The sequence below is a fragment of the Pleurodeles waltl genome, chromosome 11 (genome assembly GCF_031143425.1).
Source record: "Pleurodeles waltl isolate 20211129_DDA chromosome 11, aPleWal1.hap1.20221129, whole genome shotgun sequence".
Lineage (NCBI taxonomy): Eukaryota > Metazoa > Chordata > Amphibia > Caudata > Salamandridae > Pleurodeles > Pleurodeles waltl.
In genome coordinates, this window is record NC_090450.1 from 30,500,933 (window position 1) to 30,521,390 (window position 20,458).

The 20,458-nt window shown below is 40.0% G+C and overlaps 1 protein-coding gene across 1 annotated transcript in view; it reads left to right on the forward strand.

Annotated features, from left to right (window-relative positions):
- Positions 1-631: 631 nt before the first annotated feature.
- LOC138266545 (cytochrome P450 2J5-like) overlaps positions 632-20,458 on the forward strand; it is a 96,941-nt gene continuing 77,114 nt past the window's right edge. Inside the window, exon 1 of the mRNA XM_069215400.1 lies at positions 632-803. Coding sequence (XP_069071501.1) covers positions 651-803 — 153 coding nt within the window. The 5' untranslated portion in view covers positions 632-650. The remainder of the gene's footprint in view (positions 804-20,458) is intronic.

The window sequence follows — 20,458 nt, forward strand, 5'->3', positions numbered from 1 at the left end:
GATATCAGTCACTGTTGTGACAGAGTAACCCATCTGCCGAGTGCTAAAACAGGCCTTAACTGTCCATCAACTCCAAATCTAGCCTTTCTGAGATGAGGGCTGGTTTGTCGATCTGTTGTCCCTCTTCCTCTGCACGAGCAGCTACACTTTGTTAGCCATAATTTCCTGTCACTGTGCAACCAGACACTGTGGCAAAACTGCTCCTCATCACATTGGACTGGAACAATGTACACTCACCTGGTGAGGTGCCTTTATTCATAATAGAAATATGTATATGGTGAAAGAATGGGGGATTATAACTACAATGAATTAGTAATTCTGAGAATGCAGGTGAACCTGAGATTTCCAGATAAATATTTCCAAAAAGAAAAAAAAATACCTCTCTACTATTTTAATCACAAAACAAAGCTTTTTGCCACTCCTGAAGCTTCCTTTGTGAGAAACTCATTTATGTAGCACACTTAGTTAACTGTGTGAATTCAGTACATGGATGTATTACTTCTGAATATATATCTGTAATCCAAAGTATTGATGTTTGATAAACAAGCCTAATAAACGTGTCTTTTTATGAGACTGAAGTGTCCTTCTGAAATGTTTGACAATCTTTGCTAATTTTCCCACTCTAGCTATACAATGCCTTCCCTTGGTTGATGCAGCATCTACCAGGAACTCATCAGGAATTTCTTAATTATTATGGCTTCCTGAACAATTTTGTGAATAAGGAGATACAAATTCACAAAGAGAATCTAGACCCTGTGGAGCCTCAAGACTTTATTGATTATTACCTCAATCATATGTCCACGGTAAGAATCTACTGCTTGCATGAAGATGGGTTGCTTTTGATTCTTGTGGAAGTTTTATCACTTCAAGGGTATTATTGTAAAAATGAAGTGGAAAATGCAGATGAATGGAGCAATTTTAAACACCAAGGCCTTAATTACAATTTGCTGGCTAAAGTCTCAAACACTTGCTTGCACAGGAATCAGAATTATGAGGTGTATGATAAGTATCACATCCTCACAGTTTTCCTCAATGGATTCCAGCTGGTCAAACCTAATGAAATTGATTGAGGGCAAAAAGCCTGTAAAAAATACACCTAAACCAAATACTGATTCTTTGTGTTATGTCCTGTTTAAAAAAAAGGAATGGGAGGTGTTCATCACATGTGGTAAATATTTAACCCTGGGGAAATTGTTCTTACCAAAATGCAGTAAATATCTTACTCAGTTCTGCCTGACTTTTAACAAGGGCCTTTGTTTCATGTCCACTATTTCATGTGTATTACTGTAGGTATTTATCCAGACTAACGAAGAATGCCAATTACACAGAATAAAATTAAAGATGTTCATTTAGACCTCAAATTTCTGCAATATCTTGCACAGCTCTGAATTCTTCTAGATATATAATAAGAATATACTCTGTGAATGAATGAATTGATATTGTTGATTTATTGGCCATCTTCATCCACTACCCTGATGCAAACCTTGATTAAGTGACTATTTCCCTCCTGACATCTTCCATACATCCATCCATTCCTTCCTTTCTTGCAAAAGAAGCTTAATCTCATCCAGCCCAGCCCCTATATCTTTGCCTATGGTCTTATCTACATCCCTTTTTTTGGAGCTGTCAACCCGTCCATCCAACATAAGGTTATGACTGACTTTTACTTAATTGCCCCTGCCAGAACTTCACGAAGGGATTCCTGACAGACATAAGCCCATTTACATTATATACAACCTTCACCATGAGGGTTTAGTTCCCCAGACCTGTAAATCCCACACATGGTCTGGTAATATAGACATTCCGGGGTGTGGTTCGCATTGACAGATTGAGAATGCCTTCATACAGCTCTGTAGGCATTCTCAAATCCTTACATTCCCCTTTTGATCCTTGAAAAGGTCTGATGTTTCTCCAGTAATGTGCTTGCATAAATCAACTTCCAGGGTGTCTTAGTGTTTATCCACAGGGACAAAATTTTACCCATAGAAAAATATGTTTTCTTTACATCGTGATACCATTTCTGCTATGAAGAACTCCACACAAAGGGAATGGAATCCCAATGGGAATTTCACTTGGCGATCCTTGGAATCCACACGAAATCCTGCAAATGATGCAGATCTCCGGGTTGATTGCTTGGAATTTTTGTGAATCCCCGAAAGTATTGAATCTACCCTCCAACATGGGTAAAAATCTGTGAGTCTAGATTTAGTATGGTCTTTGTGACTTGGCTAAACTATTTGTAATTTTCAGGATTTCTTTCCTGGATTGATAGCAGCCATTTTAGAAGAAGGATCGTACATATTTTGTGTATTTCCTGTTTTTTTTGTTTTGTTCAGAGCTCAGGGAAACAGCAAACTCTGGCTGAGATAACAAGCAAGAAGAATCTCTTTTTTGTCGAGACCTCTGGTAAGATGAAGAAAATTTACAATGACAACAATCATTAGGATTCATTTGGAATGCAATTATTGTTGTCACGTGTACCAGAAGCCTAAAATGTGTGTCATCTGTGAGAATTTCTCACATGATTTTCAACAACAATAAGTACAGACATTGCTTTGCTGAAAACAAGGAAGGAAGAGAGTGGAAAGGAAACTGTGTCTATGAAAAGAAAAGACTTGGGGTCAGATTTAAGAGAAAAAGAGAGGAGCGTGACGCTGGGCCAAATTTGGCAGGGCCAAATTTGGCAGCGCCGCGCTCAGTCATTATCAAAATGCAGGGATGCTCCATATTTATTAGAATATGGCACACCCCTGAGTTGCCCCTTGAGTTGCTAAATTTGCTGTCAAGCTCCTTCACAGCCACCCTTGTGCCATGGTGAAAGGATGGCTGCGCTGAAGGGGAGGTTTTTTTTGTGCAGGAAGGGACACCTTCCTGCACAAAAACAATCTTCAGTGGCATTTTGCTCTTTCCATGTGTGCTGTAGAATGCAGCACACACAGAAAGAGCAAAAAATGAGGAGAAATGAAAGCATTTCTCCTCGTTGTGCCATGCTAACGCCACCCATTGCAATTCATAGTGCCACCAAAGCATCACTAAAAGCTGCTCTCCGTTGGCGATAGGGCCTTGTAAATATGACACTCAGAACCAACTCCATTGTGGTTGAATCTAATCATAAGGAGTTACCTGGGACAGACTTTAACCCACATAGTTGTTTCCCCCCTAACAGGGCCCCACAAAGATTTTCACTGTCTGCTTAGCAGACAGTGAAAATCGCGACGGGTGCCACTGCACCCGTCGCACCCCTTCAACTCCGCCGGCTCCATTCCGAGCCGGCTTCATTGTTGAAGGGGCTTTCCTGCCGGGCCGGCCGGCGGTCTTCTGGCGGTCGCCCGCCGGCCCAGCGGGAAAGCCGGAATGACCGCCGCGGTCTTATGACCGCGGTGCGGTCTTTCGGCGGGAACCGCTTGGCGGGCGGCGAACGCCGACCGCCGCGGTCAGAATGACCGCCTCAGTGTCTCAGCCTTAACAGACCCCACTGAAGGTATGCACTCCTGTTACAGCCCCTATCACTGCAAGGGGGGCTGATTATGAGTGGGAGACAGGACTTACAGGAGAGGCGGGGAATTAGGTGATGATAAAGATAGCAGTAAGGGGGATCAACTTTGCCAGAATGTCTCCTCAATCAGAATAGGATGATTTTGAGACACCAGATGATGAGACGTAGGAGCCACTTCCAAACAGTTTGCTGCCTGGTGACATACATTTTTTAACTATTTAGTTGAAAGGTTTTCTAAATATCTGACTTCGCTCTTTTTTTCATCTGAAAAATACTTTTTTCTTTTTTACTTCAGACATGAAGCCAAAAAAACAATGAGGATTATTCCAGGTTTAGATCACATTAGAAATAAAGGATCCTTCTGATAAAGACCTCAGCCAACACTTCATCCGATGTAGTTCACTTAGAGAAAAAATGTATCACCCAAGTGATTCGCTAGTCTGTCTTCTAAATCAAATAAAAAACGAATCTGTCTTTTCAGCAGCAGTACCATGCAGATAATGCATTCTGGAATTTCCTACAAACATATCACCAAGATAAAGAACGGAAAAAGTTGTAAACTATTGGAAAAGAAGTGTTCATGTTGGCAGCATTGCCTGTTAAAACAACAAACACAACCACTGTTCTAGAATGAAACAATAATTGTAATGTATTGTAATTGCATTTTTATAGTTCTTACTACATCTTTCTTTTTCTTTCTTTCTTCTTTCTTTCTTTCTTTCTTTCTTTCTTTCTTTCTTTCTTTCTTTCTTTCTATCTTTCTTTCTATCTTTCTTTCTATCTTTCTTTCCCCTTTGGAACTCTTTGCTGTTCTTCCTTTAGTTCCTTCTTTCTTTATTTCCTTCTTTCCGTATTTATTTACTGCTTCCCTTCTTTCTTTCTTTCTTTCCTTATTTCCTTTGCCTTCCTCTTAATTTCTCTTTCTTTCTTTCTTTTTCACCTTCTTTCCCAAAGGCAATTTTTTATTTTACTAAAACTATGTGAATAACGTAGTTGCCCACAGGGATGTCAGTCAGACTTCATCCATTAGTCTGTAGGTCTCTCATTCACATTTACTTCCACACACTCCTCCATACATCAATGGGCAAGGTGATAGCCCCCTTCAGCAATTTGCTGACTTCACTATGAGTTATGGCTTACTGCCCTTTCACAAGGAGTACATCAACACACAAAACGGTTTCCTTCAGTGCCAAGGATAACAATGGGAATGTGTGTTTTTCTAGAGACCAAAACAATGTTTATGCCTTTAGCCAACATGTTTGTTTAGAGTGATGAGGGTCTGGCAGCTTCCTGAACAATAAGGTTTTGCAAAAAACCATGGCAAAACAAGAATTGCCAAAAGACTGGCAGTCTATGCCAGACCTATTGGCTTTGCCAGTGCTTGTTCTGTCTTGGACCCGTCATGTGTACATGTCACACCCATGCTTAAATCTGTGTAGATCACCTTTCTATAGTCATGCTGTGAACTTCCTTGTACACATGTACCAAGGCGAACTTGCCCAGCCTTCTGCATGCATTATTTTAATCACGTCATTACAAGTGCACCAACCAGCAACCTGTGCCATTGGAACCCATCACAAGGCTCCACTGAGCAGAATGGAGCCTTCATGGACACTGCTTGTCTGGTGATGCCCGTACCCGCACTTAGGCTACATTTCTACAGCACTGAGGCACCTGACTGTACAATGGCTCCATTAAGTACTCTAATCAAACAAACAGAATGCAGCAAGTCCAAAGAGAACGCATCAATCCCTATTAGTGTTTTCATGTATGCCATTATGTTACCTCACGTTTTTATGGTTGTATGTTACTTTGCAGCCCTGAAGAAGCCCATGTTCCTAGGGCGAAACGTGTTGGCTGCTTATCCTCATGAACTTATTGTTGTAACAAGCTTCTCATATCAATTAAAGTCTTGTGGAAGAAACTAACAAGATACCTCGTAACATTACTTGCTCGATAATATTGGACTCTCTGTACTTATTGCATCTCATTTGACAAATTGGAGTGGTGCACCCCCTTACTGTGTTTAAGTACTCTAATCACTAAGACTCATTGTCAAGACCAGTACAAAAATGTGTCAAAGAACAACAATGGATGCCATAGCCTAATGACTGGTGTGATGTCATGCAGTGCCATGATATACAAGCTGCATGTGCTCTGCAGTACTCTTGGGTTGGATTAGATTTCCCTTAGGTATATAACCACTTTACTCCAATACATACACCCTCAGATATAATAACCTGTGCAGATTCTCCCAACACCTCAAGGTCCAAACTGTTGACTACTCCCCATTTATAATGCCCTTTGCAGGTGCTCATCAGCACCCCTTAGATCCTCCCGGCTGTACAACCAATACCCTACCAATGACAAAGATACTCCAGACAACCTCAAAATAGTAGATTTAGACCATATGGGTAAAATACAATAGTTTACAACAATCCAATTATTTTATTTATGATTTGGAACTCAACCAAGATCCACATAAAATCCATCCATATTATACCATTATTACTTCAATTTATACACAAGATCAAATAAAACAATTTTTTTTAAAAGCATACAAAATTTTAAAAACTCCATAAAGTGCATAACATGGCATTTTACCAATGTGCAATTATTAATAAAGTACCCAAATAGAAAGTGAAAAAGCCAAAATAGTACAAAGTGAGAGAGCGAGTGATTAAAACAAATAGTGAACTAAAGTACTACAGTATTACCAAGTCATTACATTCCATCTTTACATAAGGAGAACAAAGTACAAAAGTTCTGTAAAGACAAATAACTGGAATAAAGAATACACAGATCGCAATTTGTAATTCTCCACCAATTCAATTGGGTACAAAACTAATTGCACAATAGCCAAGAAGAGAAAAATGATTAAAATTCATGTTGGAAACTTTTTTTTAAAAATTTAAAAAATTGCGCAAGCCATTTCTGAGGTAGGTACAAACAAGCAAAGTCTAGCTTTAGCTGCCAATGATATATTGTATTTCTTGAAGGTTGGTTTCAAAAAGTGGAGATGTGCAGAGTGTAAATATTGACAGGCAAAAATTACCTGATTCAAGTTTTGGACATGGGTGAGGCAGAGCTCACAATACCTCTCATCCATTGGAATACCTTCCCAATCGCCCGTAATCAAATGCAATGGTAATAAATGTAGCCTCATTAGCAAAATAACTCTGTGGGCACCAATCAAAAGGTTCCATAAGAGATGGTTTGGGGGTTTGTTGTACAAACTACTTTCAATTATGATTTCATTCCTCATGTACTGTCTGCAGAGTGAGATGTCCCTATTCCTATTCACTGTGTACAGTGATTATTTTACCAAGGTTTTTTAACAAGTATTTTCAGAAAGGGAGAGCCTCAGTCTGTTCAATTTCAAACATATCCAATGCTTTAGTATATGTACAGCAAAAGGCACTTCTTTCTTTCAGAATTTGAATAATTAAAATTTTCATTGCAGCACTTATAGAGCCCAATTCACCACCCAGTACTTTATTGCCCCACCTCAGAGCTGCAGCTATTGCAAAGACAAATGTGAAAGGTAAACCAAATTCCAAACGAAGTGCGGGGGAGAAGCCATCAAGTTTAAATTACAGATCGGTCGCTATATGCACCACTCAGTTTTCTCAAAAAAAGTCTTATAGACAGATAAGACATAAGTGAAGTGTCTCTGCCCACAACATTTATACAGTCTACGGATAGCCAAGACCTGAGAGCTGAGACAGTGCCTTACTTCTTTAGTGATGGATCTGATCAACATCTAAGTAATTACTATAAAACAAATTCTGCCAAGATACAGGTAAGCCTGTACTATTTACATTTCGGAATCCCCCAAAGCCCAATTAAAAATTGTCATCAACCCTTTTTTTTTTAAGCTATAACTTTGCTCTTTGCATTATTTATTTTTAAAAGTGTTCCACTGCAGTTTTTTTCCAAAGCATGAAGGTGGTTTTGAAGGCCTATTGGGGTTAAATCCATTAGAATAATGCTGTCCACATGAAGAAGATAAACCACACACATAGGGCCAAGTTTTGGAGGAACACCCTTTATTGAGCCAACTCTACTAGGCAGAACATGAGTGTAAAGAGAAAAAAGGAGATATGTAACCAGGTACCGCTGCTTTAATCCATGTTGCATCATCTCTCTCCTGGACAAACCTTGATCCCCCCCCAATCAAAACCTAAGTCCAAGTGGAAAAGTGCGGGGCAATGAGTAAAAGGTGATTGGGAATCCCTAATTCAGAAAATATTCTGCACAGCGTTGACTTATCAACCCTATTGAATGCTATGGAGAAATCAATAAAGGCATACTCCTACTCTTGGGATACTTTTCTAGTAACGTTTGGAGTGCTGTGATGATGTCAAGAGTGCCACAGTTCTTGTAGAAGCCCGATTGTTCAGATGGAATAAGATTATTACCAAATGCCCAATTTTGAAGATGGATAAGTAGACATTTGTCAACTAAATTGCACATCGAGAAGGGTGATTTGTCTACAACTGGCAGGGAGCACCTTGGCACCTTTTTTTATGTAGAGGTACTATAACACTCCCCTTTCAAGAGGAAGGAATGTAACCAGACAAATAACAGAGCTCTAATGGGGGACATATGAAGGAAGCCCATAAAGATATCTCATCTTTGATGAGAGCAATCAAAAATTCATCTGGCCCTATAGTCCCAGGTGATTATGCACCTTTAATGAAACCCTCAATCTCTTTGTGAGATGGTGGACCAAAGTATCCCATGACATCCACTTCGATGCTTTGAGCTTACTGAACACAATCACAAGTCTTGCTGGTATATAGTTGGGAAATGTACTGTGTCCAGGCATTGTCCAAAATCAGAATTGCCTGGGCTGTAACTCTCGAGTCACAGTGCTTGACATAAGTTTGTTCACTCTCAAGCTTTCTAAGAAGCGTATTCCTTTTCTCTGGAAGGACCGCATCAGGAATACACCAGGCCTCATCAGCTCAGACTTACAAAAGGTCATGAGAGCTGACCCCTTGGTGTTAAAGTCCTTAACCATAATTATCGAGGGGCAATCCTCCAGCCCACTGATATTGGGAACAAAAGAAAGCATAGAATTAACTAAATAATCCATTGCTTACCCGGAGGGATATAAACATTTACTAGCAGTAATGATAACAATCGTCCTTAGTAATTAAATCTTGCAAGTTTTAAACATAGACTTAGGTTAGAGGGGTGTATGAATACCTTTGGGTTCCAATTGATATTAGTTTGGAGTAGGATTGCAATCCCTCTGCTGGCATGAGCTTTTCTTGAGGGCACTGCCCCATAAGAGTAAACAAAATAATTTTTGGCTGCAAATTCAGAACAAAGCCATGTTTACTGCAACCATATAGTTAATGGGATATGTTGAGTTACCCAATTGAGTTTTAAATTAGAGTGACCCAAACAAGCTATATTCCAGGAAGCTAATTTCCCCCATGGGTCACCTCTGAAACACAAGGAGCTTGGCATTAATTCGGGTTCCATTCAGGGCCCCAGCTACCCAATTCCAGTTAGGTGAATCAACACCCCTCTCAAAAGCCCAACTGCTTGAAGCCTCCTTTTTTTTAAATGCTTATAACTCTTTGCACCCATATCTTTCCTCACAGAAATGGTGATATCCTTCAAATTAGAAGGCCCTCTCAAATGTGGATCCAATATATAGCCCTGAGAGTTCAACCTTAAGATGTCACATTTTGACTCTTTAAGAGGGTCTACGCAGAAGACATAAATTCCTCTTTTCCTGAAATAATTAGCATTCTCTAAAATCAATGACACCACAATCCTAGAGCAAAATGTTATGCTTGAGCTCGGGAACATAGTAGATGGATGTATCAACAGAGTATCAATGTATTTGCTTGTAACCAATCTCAGGGCCTCAATTTCCCATAGTAAATGCAGAATGAATTGTCCATTCAAAAAACAAATTCCCCATCAAACAGAGGTACAAAGTCCAGCATATTGGTGATTGGGCCATCTCCTTTCGGACCCTCTGTAGCATACCAGACATTAGCACAGGACCAACTAGGGATTCGACAGTTAGCGAAAGAAAGGCTGTGCTTCCCCATTAAGGGGTCTAGAGACCACAGATTTATGCCATACGGGCATCTTCCCCAAAGGGGAAGTTATGGGGGGATGCACTAAATCCAGCACCCCCTCATTACACCATACCTCCTCTGGACCGTTATGTGGTACAGAAGCAGGAGAAGTTTCTGAACCAACAGGCACAGAACTCAATTTCAGAGGAGCATCATTCAACCTTACAACATTTAAGAGGAAGACCACAGGGGCATCCACTGGAACAGACTCATGGGAATGCTTAAAAATATTAAATTTCTAGGATTACGTTTCATAATGCGATGTTTCTTTTTTTGTCCTTTTCTTTTCCCTCTCAGGGCTTTACTTTACTGCCCCCGAGGTCAGCACTCTCTCCCGAGCTGCCCTAATAACAGGTGCAGCAGCTGCACCAGAACAAGCCAAAAGGAAACAGGCATCACCAGCAAATGGTACTCCCTTAGTAAAATTCAGAAAAGCAGGTAGAGCAGCGCCGCGCTCAGTCATTATCAAAATGCAGGGATGCTCCATATTTATTAGAATATGGCACACCCCTGAGTTGCCCCTTGAGTTGCTAAATTTGCTGTCAAGCTCCTTCACAGCCACCCTTGTGCCATGGTGCAAGGATGGCTGCGCTGAAGGGGAGGTTTTTTTTGTGCAGGAAGGGACACCTTCCTGCACAAAAACAATCTTCAGTGGCCTTTTGCTCTTTCCTTGTGTGCTGTAGAATGCAGCACACACAGAAAGAGCAAAAAATGAGGAGAAATGAAAGCATTTCTCCTCGTTGTGCCATGCTAAAGCCACCCCCTGCAATTCATAGTGCCACCAAAGCATCACTAAAAGCTGCTCTCCGTTGGCGATAGGGCCTTGTAAATATGACACACAGAACCAACTCCATTGTGGTTGAATCTAATCATAAGGAGTTACCTGGGACAGACTCTAACCCACATAGTTGTTTCTAAGAAACAGACATCTGATTGGCCATCCACTTTATCATCTGCCTCATCTCTGACGTATGCAAAAAAGAAGAAAGTAATTTCCCTGATACCTTGGTTTCCCGTTGGTCAACACAAAAGTAGGGCAGCATCCTTTTCAATACTTTCTACATGAAAAAAGTATGATGTTATCATCAGTGCTTATGAAGCAACAACCAATGCTTCCTGTCAGCACTTCTTTGTCGATGGAACTTTGCTTGACACTTATGCTCATCAACACCGATGCTTCAGCAGTGCTGATCATCACTTCCTCATCAGGGGACACTGCTAGTTCTGATCATCTGTTCAACCTCATCTATCACTGTGGAAAGCTCTTCCAGATATTAGATGACTGATATTAGCACAACCTCATCAGTACTTGTCAACAAGATTGCATCAACTCCACAGTCTACAGATATAACACAGGCTCTTCAAAACCTTTTTGCTTGAAGCTTATTTTGGCATTATGCCACCAAATTTTTTAGAAACTAAAATCTATCCAGTAGGATAAGGAACATTAGGATGGTGTGGTTGTTTATGAAGGGGGTATATTTTCTGCTGGGTCTGATAATATCTATTCATTCCAATGGCAGTGAGTCAGATGAGAATAACTCTTACACGCAACAGTGGTCAAATTCCCATCATATCCTACCGAACCAATGTACTATATGAGGCACATGCCCATTCACCACCTATTATAAGATCCTCTTCAGTTCCCTGACCGGATACCTGCCTTGCACACCAAGTTTTGGTAAACCCTACCAACTGTACTGTAAATGGCCCTTCCAGTAAATGGCACCAGGGAAACCATTGCATCAAGCTCCTCTTGAAGATTCAGTGTCTCAGCCTTAACAGACCCCACTGAAGGTATGCACTCCTGTTACAGCCCCTATCACTGCAAGGGGGGCTGATTATGAGTGGGAGACAGGACTTACAGGAGAGGCGGGGAATTAGGTGATGATAAAGATAGCAGTAAGGGAGATAAACTTTGCCAGAATGTCTCCTCAATCAGAATAGGATGATTTTGAGACACCAGATGATGAGACGTAGGAGTCACTTCCAAACAGTTTGCTGCCTGGTGACATAAAAATTTTAACTATTTAGTTGAAAGGTTTTCTAAATATCTGACTTCGCTCTTTTTTTCATCTGAAAAATACTTTTTTCTTTTTTACTTCAGACATGACGCCAAAACAACAATGAGGATTATTCCAGTTTTAGATCACATTAGAAATAAAGGATCCTTCTGATAAAGACCTCAGCCAACACTTCATCCGATGTAGTTCACTTAGAGAAAAAATATATCACCCAAGTGATTCGCTAGCCTGTCTTCTAAACCAAATAAAAAACTAATCTGTCTTTTCAGCAGCAGTACCATGCAGATAATGCATTCTGGAATTTCCTACAAACATATCACCAAGATAAAGAACGGAAAAAGTTGTAAACTATTGGAAAAGTAGTGTTCATATTGGCAGCATTGCCTGTTAAAACAACAAACACAACCACTGTTCTAGAATGAAACAATAATTGTAATGTATTGTAATTGCATTTTTATAGTTCTTACTACCATCTTTCTTTCTTTCTTTCTTCTTTTCTTTTCTTTCTTTCTTTCTTTCTTTCTTTCTTTCTTTCTTTCTTTCTTTCTTTCTTTCTCTATTTCTTTCTATCTTTCTTTCCCCTTTGCAACTGTTTGCTGTTCTTCCTTTAGTTCCTTCTTTCTTTATTTCCTTCTTTCCGTCTTTATTTACTGCTTCCCTTCTTTCTTTCTTTCTTTCCTTATTTCCTTTGCCTTCCTCTTAATTTCTCTTTCTTTCTTTCTTTCTTTTTCACCTTCTTTCCCAAAGGCAATTTTTTATTTTACTAAAACTATGTGAATAACGTAGTTGCCCACAGGGATGTCAGTCAGACTTCATCCATTAGTCTGTAGGTCTCTCATTCACATTTACTTCCACACACTCCTCCATATATCAATGGGCAAGGTGATAGCCCCCTTCAGCAATTTGCTGACTTCACTATGAGTTACGGCTTACTGCCCTATCACAAGGAGTACATCAACACACACAAAACGGTTTCCTTCAGTGCCAAGGATAACAATGGGAATGTGTGTTTTTCTAGAGACCAAAACAATGTTTATGCCTTTAGCCAACATGTTTGTTTAGAGTGATGAGGGTCTGGCAGCTTCCTGAACAATAAGGTTTTGCAAAAAACCATGGCAAAACAAAACAAGAATTGCCAAAACACTGGCAGTCTATGCCAGACCTATTGGCTTTGCCAGTGCTTGTTCTGTCTTGGACCCGTCATGTGTACATGTCACACCCATGCTTAAATCTGTGTAGATCACCTTTCTATAGTCATGCTGTGAACTTCCTTGTACACATGTACCAAGACGAACTTGCCCAGCCTTCTGCATGCATTATTTTAATCACATCATTACAAGTGCACCAACCAGCAACCTGTGCCATTGGAACCCATCACAAGGCTCCACTGAGCAGAATGGAGCCTTCATGGACACTGCTTGTCTGGTGATGCCCGTACCCGCACTTAGGCTACATTTCTACAGCACTGAGGCACCTGACTGTACAATGGCTCCATTAAGTACTCTAATCAAACAAACAGAATGCAGCAAGTCCAAAGAGAACGCATCAATCCCTATTAGTGTTTTCATGTATGCCATTATGTTACCTCACGTTTTTATGGTTGTATGTTACTTTGCAGCCCTGAAGAAGCCCATGTTCCTAGGGCGAAACGTGTTGGCTGCTTATCCTCATGAACTTATTGTTGTAACAAGCTTCTCATATCAATTAAGGTCTTGTGGAAGAAACTAACAAGATACCTCGTAACATTACAAGCTCGATAATATTGGACTCTCTGTACTTATTGCATCTCATTTGACAAATTGGAGTGGTGAACCCCCTTACTGTGTTTAAGTACTCTAATCACTAAGACTCATTGTCAAGACCAGTACAAAAATGTGTCAAAGAACAACAATGGATGCCATAGCCTATTGACTGGTGTGATATCATGCAGTGCCATGATCTACAAGCTGCATGTGCTCTGCAGTACTCTTGGGTTGGATTAGATTTCCCTTAGGTATATAACCACTTTACTCCAATACATACACCCTCAGATATAATAACCTGTGCAGATTCTCCCAACACCTCACGGTCCGAACTGTTGACTACTCCCCATTTATAATGCCCTTTGCAGGTGCTCATCAGCACCCCTTAGATCCTCCCGGCTGTACAACCAATACCCTACCAATGACAAAGATACTCCAGACAACCTCAAAATAGTAGATTTAGACCATATGGGTAAAATACAATAGTTTACAACAATCCAATTATTTTATTTATGATTTGGAACTCAACCAAGATCCACATAAAATCCATCCATATTATACCATTATTACTTCAATTTATACACAAGATCAAATACATTTTTTTTTTTAAAAAGCATACAAAATTTTAAAAACTCCATAAAGTGCATAACATGGCATTTTACCAATGTGCAATTATTAATAAAGTACCCAAATAGAAAGTGCAAAAGCCAAAATAGTACAAAGTGAGAGAGCGAGTGATTAAAACAAATAGTGAACTAAAGTACTACAGTATTACCAAGTCATTACATTCCATCTTTACATAAGGAGAACAAAGTACAAAAGTTCTGTAAAGACAAATAACTGGAATAAAGAATACACAGATCGCAATTTGTAATTCTCCACCAATTCAATTGGGTACAAAACTAATTGCACAATGGCCAAGAAGAGAAAAATGATTAAAATTCATGTTGGAAACTTTTTTTAAAAAATTTAAAAAATTGCGCAAGCCATTTCTGAGGTAGGTACAAACAAGCAAAGTCTAGCTTTAGCTGCCAATGATATATTGTATTTCTTGAAGGTTGGTTTCAAAAAGTGGAGATGTGCAGAGTGTAAATATTGACAGGCAAAAATTACCTGATTCAAGTTTTGGACATGGGTGAGGCAGAGCTCACAATACCTCTCATCCATTGGAATACCTTCCCAATCGCCCGTAATCAAATGCAATGGTAATAAATGTAGCCTCATTAGCAAAATAACTCTATGGGCACCAATCAAAAGGTTCCATAAGAGATGGTTTGGGGGTTTGTTGTACAAACTACTTCCAATTATGATTTCATTCCTCATGTACTGTCTGCAGAGTGAGATGTCCCTATTCCTATTCACTGTGTACAGTGATTATTTTACCAAGGTTTTTTAACAAGTATTTTCAGAAAGGGAGAGCCTCAGTCTGTTCAATTTCAAACATATCCAATGCTTTAGTATATGTACAGCAAAAGGCACTTCTTTCTTTCAGAATTTGAATAATTTAAATTTTCATTGCAGCACTTATAGAGCCCAATTCACCACCCAGTACTTTATTGCCCCACCTCAGAGCTGCAGCTATTGCAAAGACAAATGTGAAAGGTAAACCAAATTCCAAACGAAGTGCGGGGGAGAAGCCATCAAGTTTAAATTACAGATCGGTCGCTATATGCACCACTCAGTTTTCTCAAAAAAAGTCTTATAGACAGATAAGACATAAGTGAAGTGTCTCTGCCCACAACATTTATACAGTCTACGGATAGCCAAGACCTGAGAGCTGAGACAGTGCCTTACTTCTTTAGTGATGGATCTGATCAACATCTAAGTAATTACTATAAAACAAATTCTGCCAAGATACAGGTAAGCCTGTACTATTTACATTTCGGAATCCCCGAAAGCCCAATTAAAAATTGTCATCAACCCTTTTTTTTTAAATTATAACTTTGCTCTTTGCATTATTTATTTTTAAAAGTGTACCACTGCAGTTTTTTCCAAAGCATGAAGGTGGTTTTGAAGGCCTATTGGGGTTAAATCCATCAGAATAATGCTGTCCACATGAAGAAGATAAACCACACACATAGGGCCAAGTTTTGGAGGAACACCCTTTATTGAGCCAACTCTACTAGGCAGAACATGAGTGTAAAGAGAAAAAAGGAGATATGTAACCAGGTACCGCTGCTTTAATCCATGTTGCATCATCTCTCTCCTGGACAGACCTTGATCCCCCCCAAATCAAAACCTAAGCCCAAGTAGAAAAGTGCGGGGCATTAAGTAAAAGGTGATTGGGAATCCCTAATTCACAAAATATTCTACACAGCGTTGACTTATCAACCCTATTGAATGCTATGGAGAAATCAAAAAAGGCATACTCCTACTCTTGGGATACTTTTCTAGTAACGTTTGGAGTGCTGTGATGATGTCAAGAGTGCCACAGTTCTTGTAGAAGCCTGATTGTTCAGATGGAATAAGATTATTACCAAATGCCCAATTTTGAAGATGGATAAGTAGACATTTGTCAACTAAATTGCACATCGAGAAGGGTGATTTGTCTTCAACTGGCAGGGAGCACCTTGGCACCTTTTTTATGTACAGGTACTATAACACTCCCCTTTCAAGAGGAAGGAATGTAACCGGACAAATAACAGAGCTCAAATGAGGGACATATGAAGGAAGCCCATAAAGATATCTCATCTTTGATGGGAGCAATCAAAAATTCATCTGGTCCTATAGCCCCAGATGATTATGCACCTTTAATGAAACCCTCAATCTCTTTGTGAGATGGTGGACCAAAGTATCCCATGACATCCACTTCGATGCTTTGAGCTTACTGAACACAATCACAAGTCTTGCTGGTATATAGTTGGGAAATGTACTGTGTCCAGGCATTGTCCAAAATCAGAATTGCCTGGGCTGTGACTCTCGAGTCACAGTACTTGACATAAGTTTGTTCACTCTCAAGCTTTCTAAGAAGCGTATTCCTTTTCTCTGGAAGGACCGCATCAGGAATACACCAGGCCTCATCAGCTCAGACTTACAAAAGGTCATGAGAGCTGACCCCTTGGTGTTAAAGTCCTTAACCATAATTATCAAGGGGCAATCCTCCAGCCCACTGATATTGGGAACAAAAGAAAGCATAGAATTAACTAAATAATCCATTGCTTACCCGGAGGGATATAAACATTTACTAGCAGTAATGATAACAATCGTCCTTAGTAATTAAATCTTGCACGTTTTAAACATAGATTTAGGTTAGAGGGGTGTATGAATACCTTTGGGTTCCAATTGATATTATTTTGGAGTAAGATTGCAATCCTTCTGCTGGCATAAGCTTTTCTTGAGGGCACTGCCCCATAAGAGTAAACAAAATAAATTGTGGCTGCAAATTCAGAACAAAGCCATGTTTACTACAACAATATAGTTAATGGGATATGTTGAGTTACCCAATTGAGTTTTAAATTAGAGTGACCCAAACAAGCTATATTCCAGAAAGCTAATTTCCCCCATGGGTCACCTCTGAAACACAAGGAGCTTTGCATTAATTCTGGTTCCATTCAGGGCCCCAGCTACCCAATTCCAGTTAGGTGAATCGACACCCCTCTCAAAAGCCCAACTGCTTGAAGCCTCCTTTTTTTTAAATGCTTATAACTCTTTGCACCCATATCTTTCCTCACAGAAATGGTGATATCCTTCAAATTAGAAGGCCCTCTCAAATGTGGATCCAATATATAGCCCTGAGAGTTCAACCTTAAGATGTCACATTTTTACTCTTTAAGAGGGTCTACGCAGAAGACATAAATTCCTCTTTTCCTGAAATAATTAGCATTCTCTAAAATCAATGACACCACAATCCTAGAGCAAAATGTTATGCTTGAGCTCGGGAACATAGTAGATGGATGTATCAACAGAGTATCAATGTATTTGCTTGTAACCAATCTCAGGGCCTCAATTTCCCATAGTAAATGCAGAATGAATTGTCCATTCAAAAAACAAATTCCCCATCAAACAGAGATACAAAGTCCAGCATATTGGTGATTGGGCCATCTCCTTTCGGACCCTCTGTAGCATACCAGACATTAGCACAGGACCAACTAGGGATTCGACAGTTAGCGAAAGAAAGGTTGTGCTTCCCCATTAAGGGGTCTAGAGACCACAGATTTATGCCATACGGGCATCTTCCCCAAAGGGGAAGTTAAAGGGGGATGCACTAAATCCAGCCCCCCCTCATTACACCATACCTCCTCTGGACCGTTATGTGGTACAGAAGCAGGAGAAGTTTCTGAACCAACAGGCACAGAACTCATTTTCAGAGGAGCATCATTCAAACTTACAACATTTAAGAGGAAGACCACAGGGGCATCCACTGGAACAGACTCATGGGAATGCTTAAAAAATTTAAATTTTTAGGATTACGTTTCATAATGCGATGTTTCTTTTTTTGTCCTTTTCTTTTCCCTCTCAGGGCTTTACTTTAGAGCCCCCGAGGTCAGCACTCTCTCCCGAGCTGCCCTAATAACAGGTGCAGCAGCTGCACTAGAACAAGCCAAAAGGAAACAGGCATCACCAGCAAATGGTACTCCCTTAGTAAAATTCAGAAAAGCAGGTAGGACTTTCCCCGACAGCTGTGCCTTTGGTTCCTCCTGAAATATGTATTTTAGCGAGTACACATCATCCTGCTCCGATTTAATACATGGTTCTACTTTAGAACTCATCACAGAGCTACATTGTGCCTTGGTGTGATTGAGCCTTCATGGACACGGCTTGTTCTTTCTGGTGATGCTGAAACTTTATGGGTAGCTGGGTGGGTACCCGCACCAAGGCTACATTTCTACAGTACTCAGACACACCACACCAAATCCATATATATATGTAGTGACTGATAATGGAGCCAATCAAATAGTGGCAAAGCATATTGATCTAAAGGTATTTATTCAAATTTTTCTTCTGGTGAAAGAAAAAGTCGGTGAGTGATGTTTGATTCTAGACCACAGGGGTATGAACCAATAGTTAAGAAACTATAATTTAGGATGTTTACAATCCACAACATATTTATATTTTTTTTTGTTGGTGGTGGGGAAGGGGTTCATGTCATTAGAGATCCGCCAAGAAACATATTTTCATATTCATGTTCACCCCAAACACAGGAAGTTTCTGGATTTTATGCCAGACAAGAAACACTGCCTATTTATAGTGTGTTTCTTTGACCTCAAAACCGGGCTACATATTTTCACTAAGTTCATAGCTTTGATACAGTCCCACATTCACTGCTAGGAAGACTGCATTTTTACCCTCACCTCGGAGACTGGCTCATTAAAACTTGTTCACATTGCTATTGCATAGACTTCTACAACCTCACTGGCCTTTTTAATGTGGATCTCCTTCAGAACAAAGCCAATTAACCCTAATGACAAAAACAAATGTTTTTCCTGTGTTCGCAAATTTCTAGGGGTGAGGTTTTTTGTCACATACAACAGAAATAAAAATCAGAATCAGATTGTTATCAATGACCCTAAGCTCTTGGAAACACCATAAAAAAAGGAACCAGAAATATGCCTGGGATGCAAGTAATCTTCCTTCCTTCTAGTTTCAGATGGTCATTGCATTAAAGAAGCCCAGAAGGAGCAAGATGCGCAGTGCCAGAAGTCAGAGTTTCCCTGAGAGGATAACATCTAGAAACCTCTTCACTCAAAGAGACGCCTCAGATGAAAGGCATTAAAATTACAGCCGATCGGGCATTGGACTACTGGGGCTCACACCTGCAAGAGTTGATGGTGAACAATCACTGGTCCAAGAAAGAAACACAATTTTACTTAATCATAATGGATCTCAGAGTGGCCCAGATGTTGTCAGAGCCTTCTTGACCTAGATAAAAGGAACCTAATTCAGAACCACAACAGACAGCCTGAACTGACCAGCCTATTTTACCTCTCAAAGCACTGACTAAACCCTTCTTGTGTTTTAGAAGCCCATCTGCTGTGGCAGCAGATGAATGAGCAAGCTCTGTAATTCATAGCAGAGAATGTTTGCAGATAGTTGAACAACCAAGCAGACAAGCTCAGCAGGCAGAAGACAGAATTACATGGTAAATGGATTTCAGTTAATTGGATTAAAGTTTTCAACACTATATGCGTCTGCAAATGGGATATATTACCACTCCACAAAATACCATGCTCCCCATTTGCCAGAAGGTCGTGGCATTTCCAATGTTAGGAATAAGCATTCTCTATCCCAAGGACTCTTACTCCTTTCCTCATTTACACTGATCACAAGGTTAATTCAGATACCTATGCAAGGACTATGGACCATCATGGTTGTATGTCCAGCTTGGGTCATGCAGAAGTGGTTCATAAACTTGTGGAACCGGGTCATCCAGACCCCAATTGCCTTTGTGGTATACAGGCAATTTTTCACTAGACAACAAAGGCAGATACTGCACCCCAGTCTCTGGTCACGCAACTAATAGCCTGGGTGCTGAAGAGCTAGAATATTCCAGACACCTGCAAGGAGATTGTAAAGGCTGTAGCAGCAGATTTTATGTCACGATCTTACACATTTAAATTTAAGAGATTCTCTCGATGGTATGAAATACAGGGTCACAAGACACTTATCTGGTCACATCTCAACAGGTTCCATCATATTTGCATAATTTGGCGTATTCATGACTGTATTACTAATCCACCTGGCAGCAGTTTCTAGGTAGACAGGGTGACCATACATGGTGTCCTTTTCTCTGATGGACTAGTCAGGGAGTTTAGAAAAGTATTTCTAGGACATATTGTCCTGCATAGCTCCAAATTATAACTTCAGTACTGTACTTCGTACCATAAGAAAAAAGCATTTGAGCTTGCATGACAACTCTCCGGAAAGTAACATTATTGGTGGCTATTACATCTGCCAGGAGAGTGGATACATTGTAGGTGCCCTCAATAAAGGAAGCATTCCTTAAGATACTGTACCTGCACATACTATTTACACCTAATAGCAAAGATGTTATCATCTTTTCATGTAAATCAGCAATAAATATATCTACCTTGTTCTCAAACCCTACCAAATGCAGAGAGGGAACACTGTTTCACAAGAATCAAAAGTGAT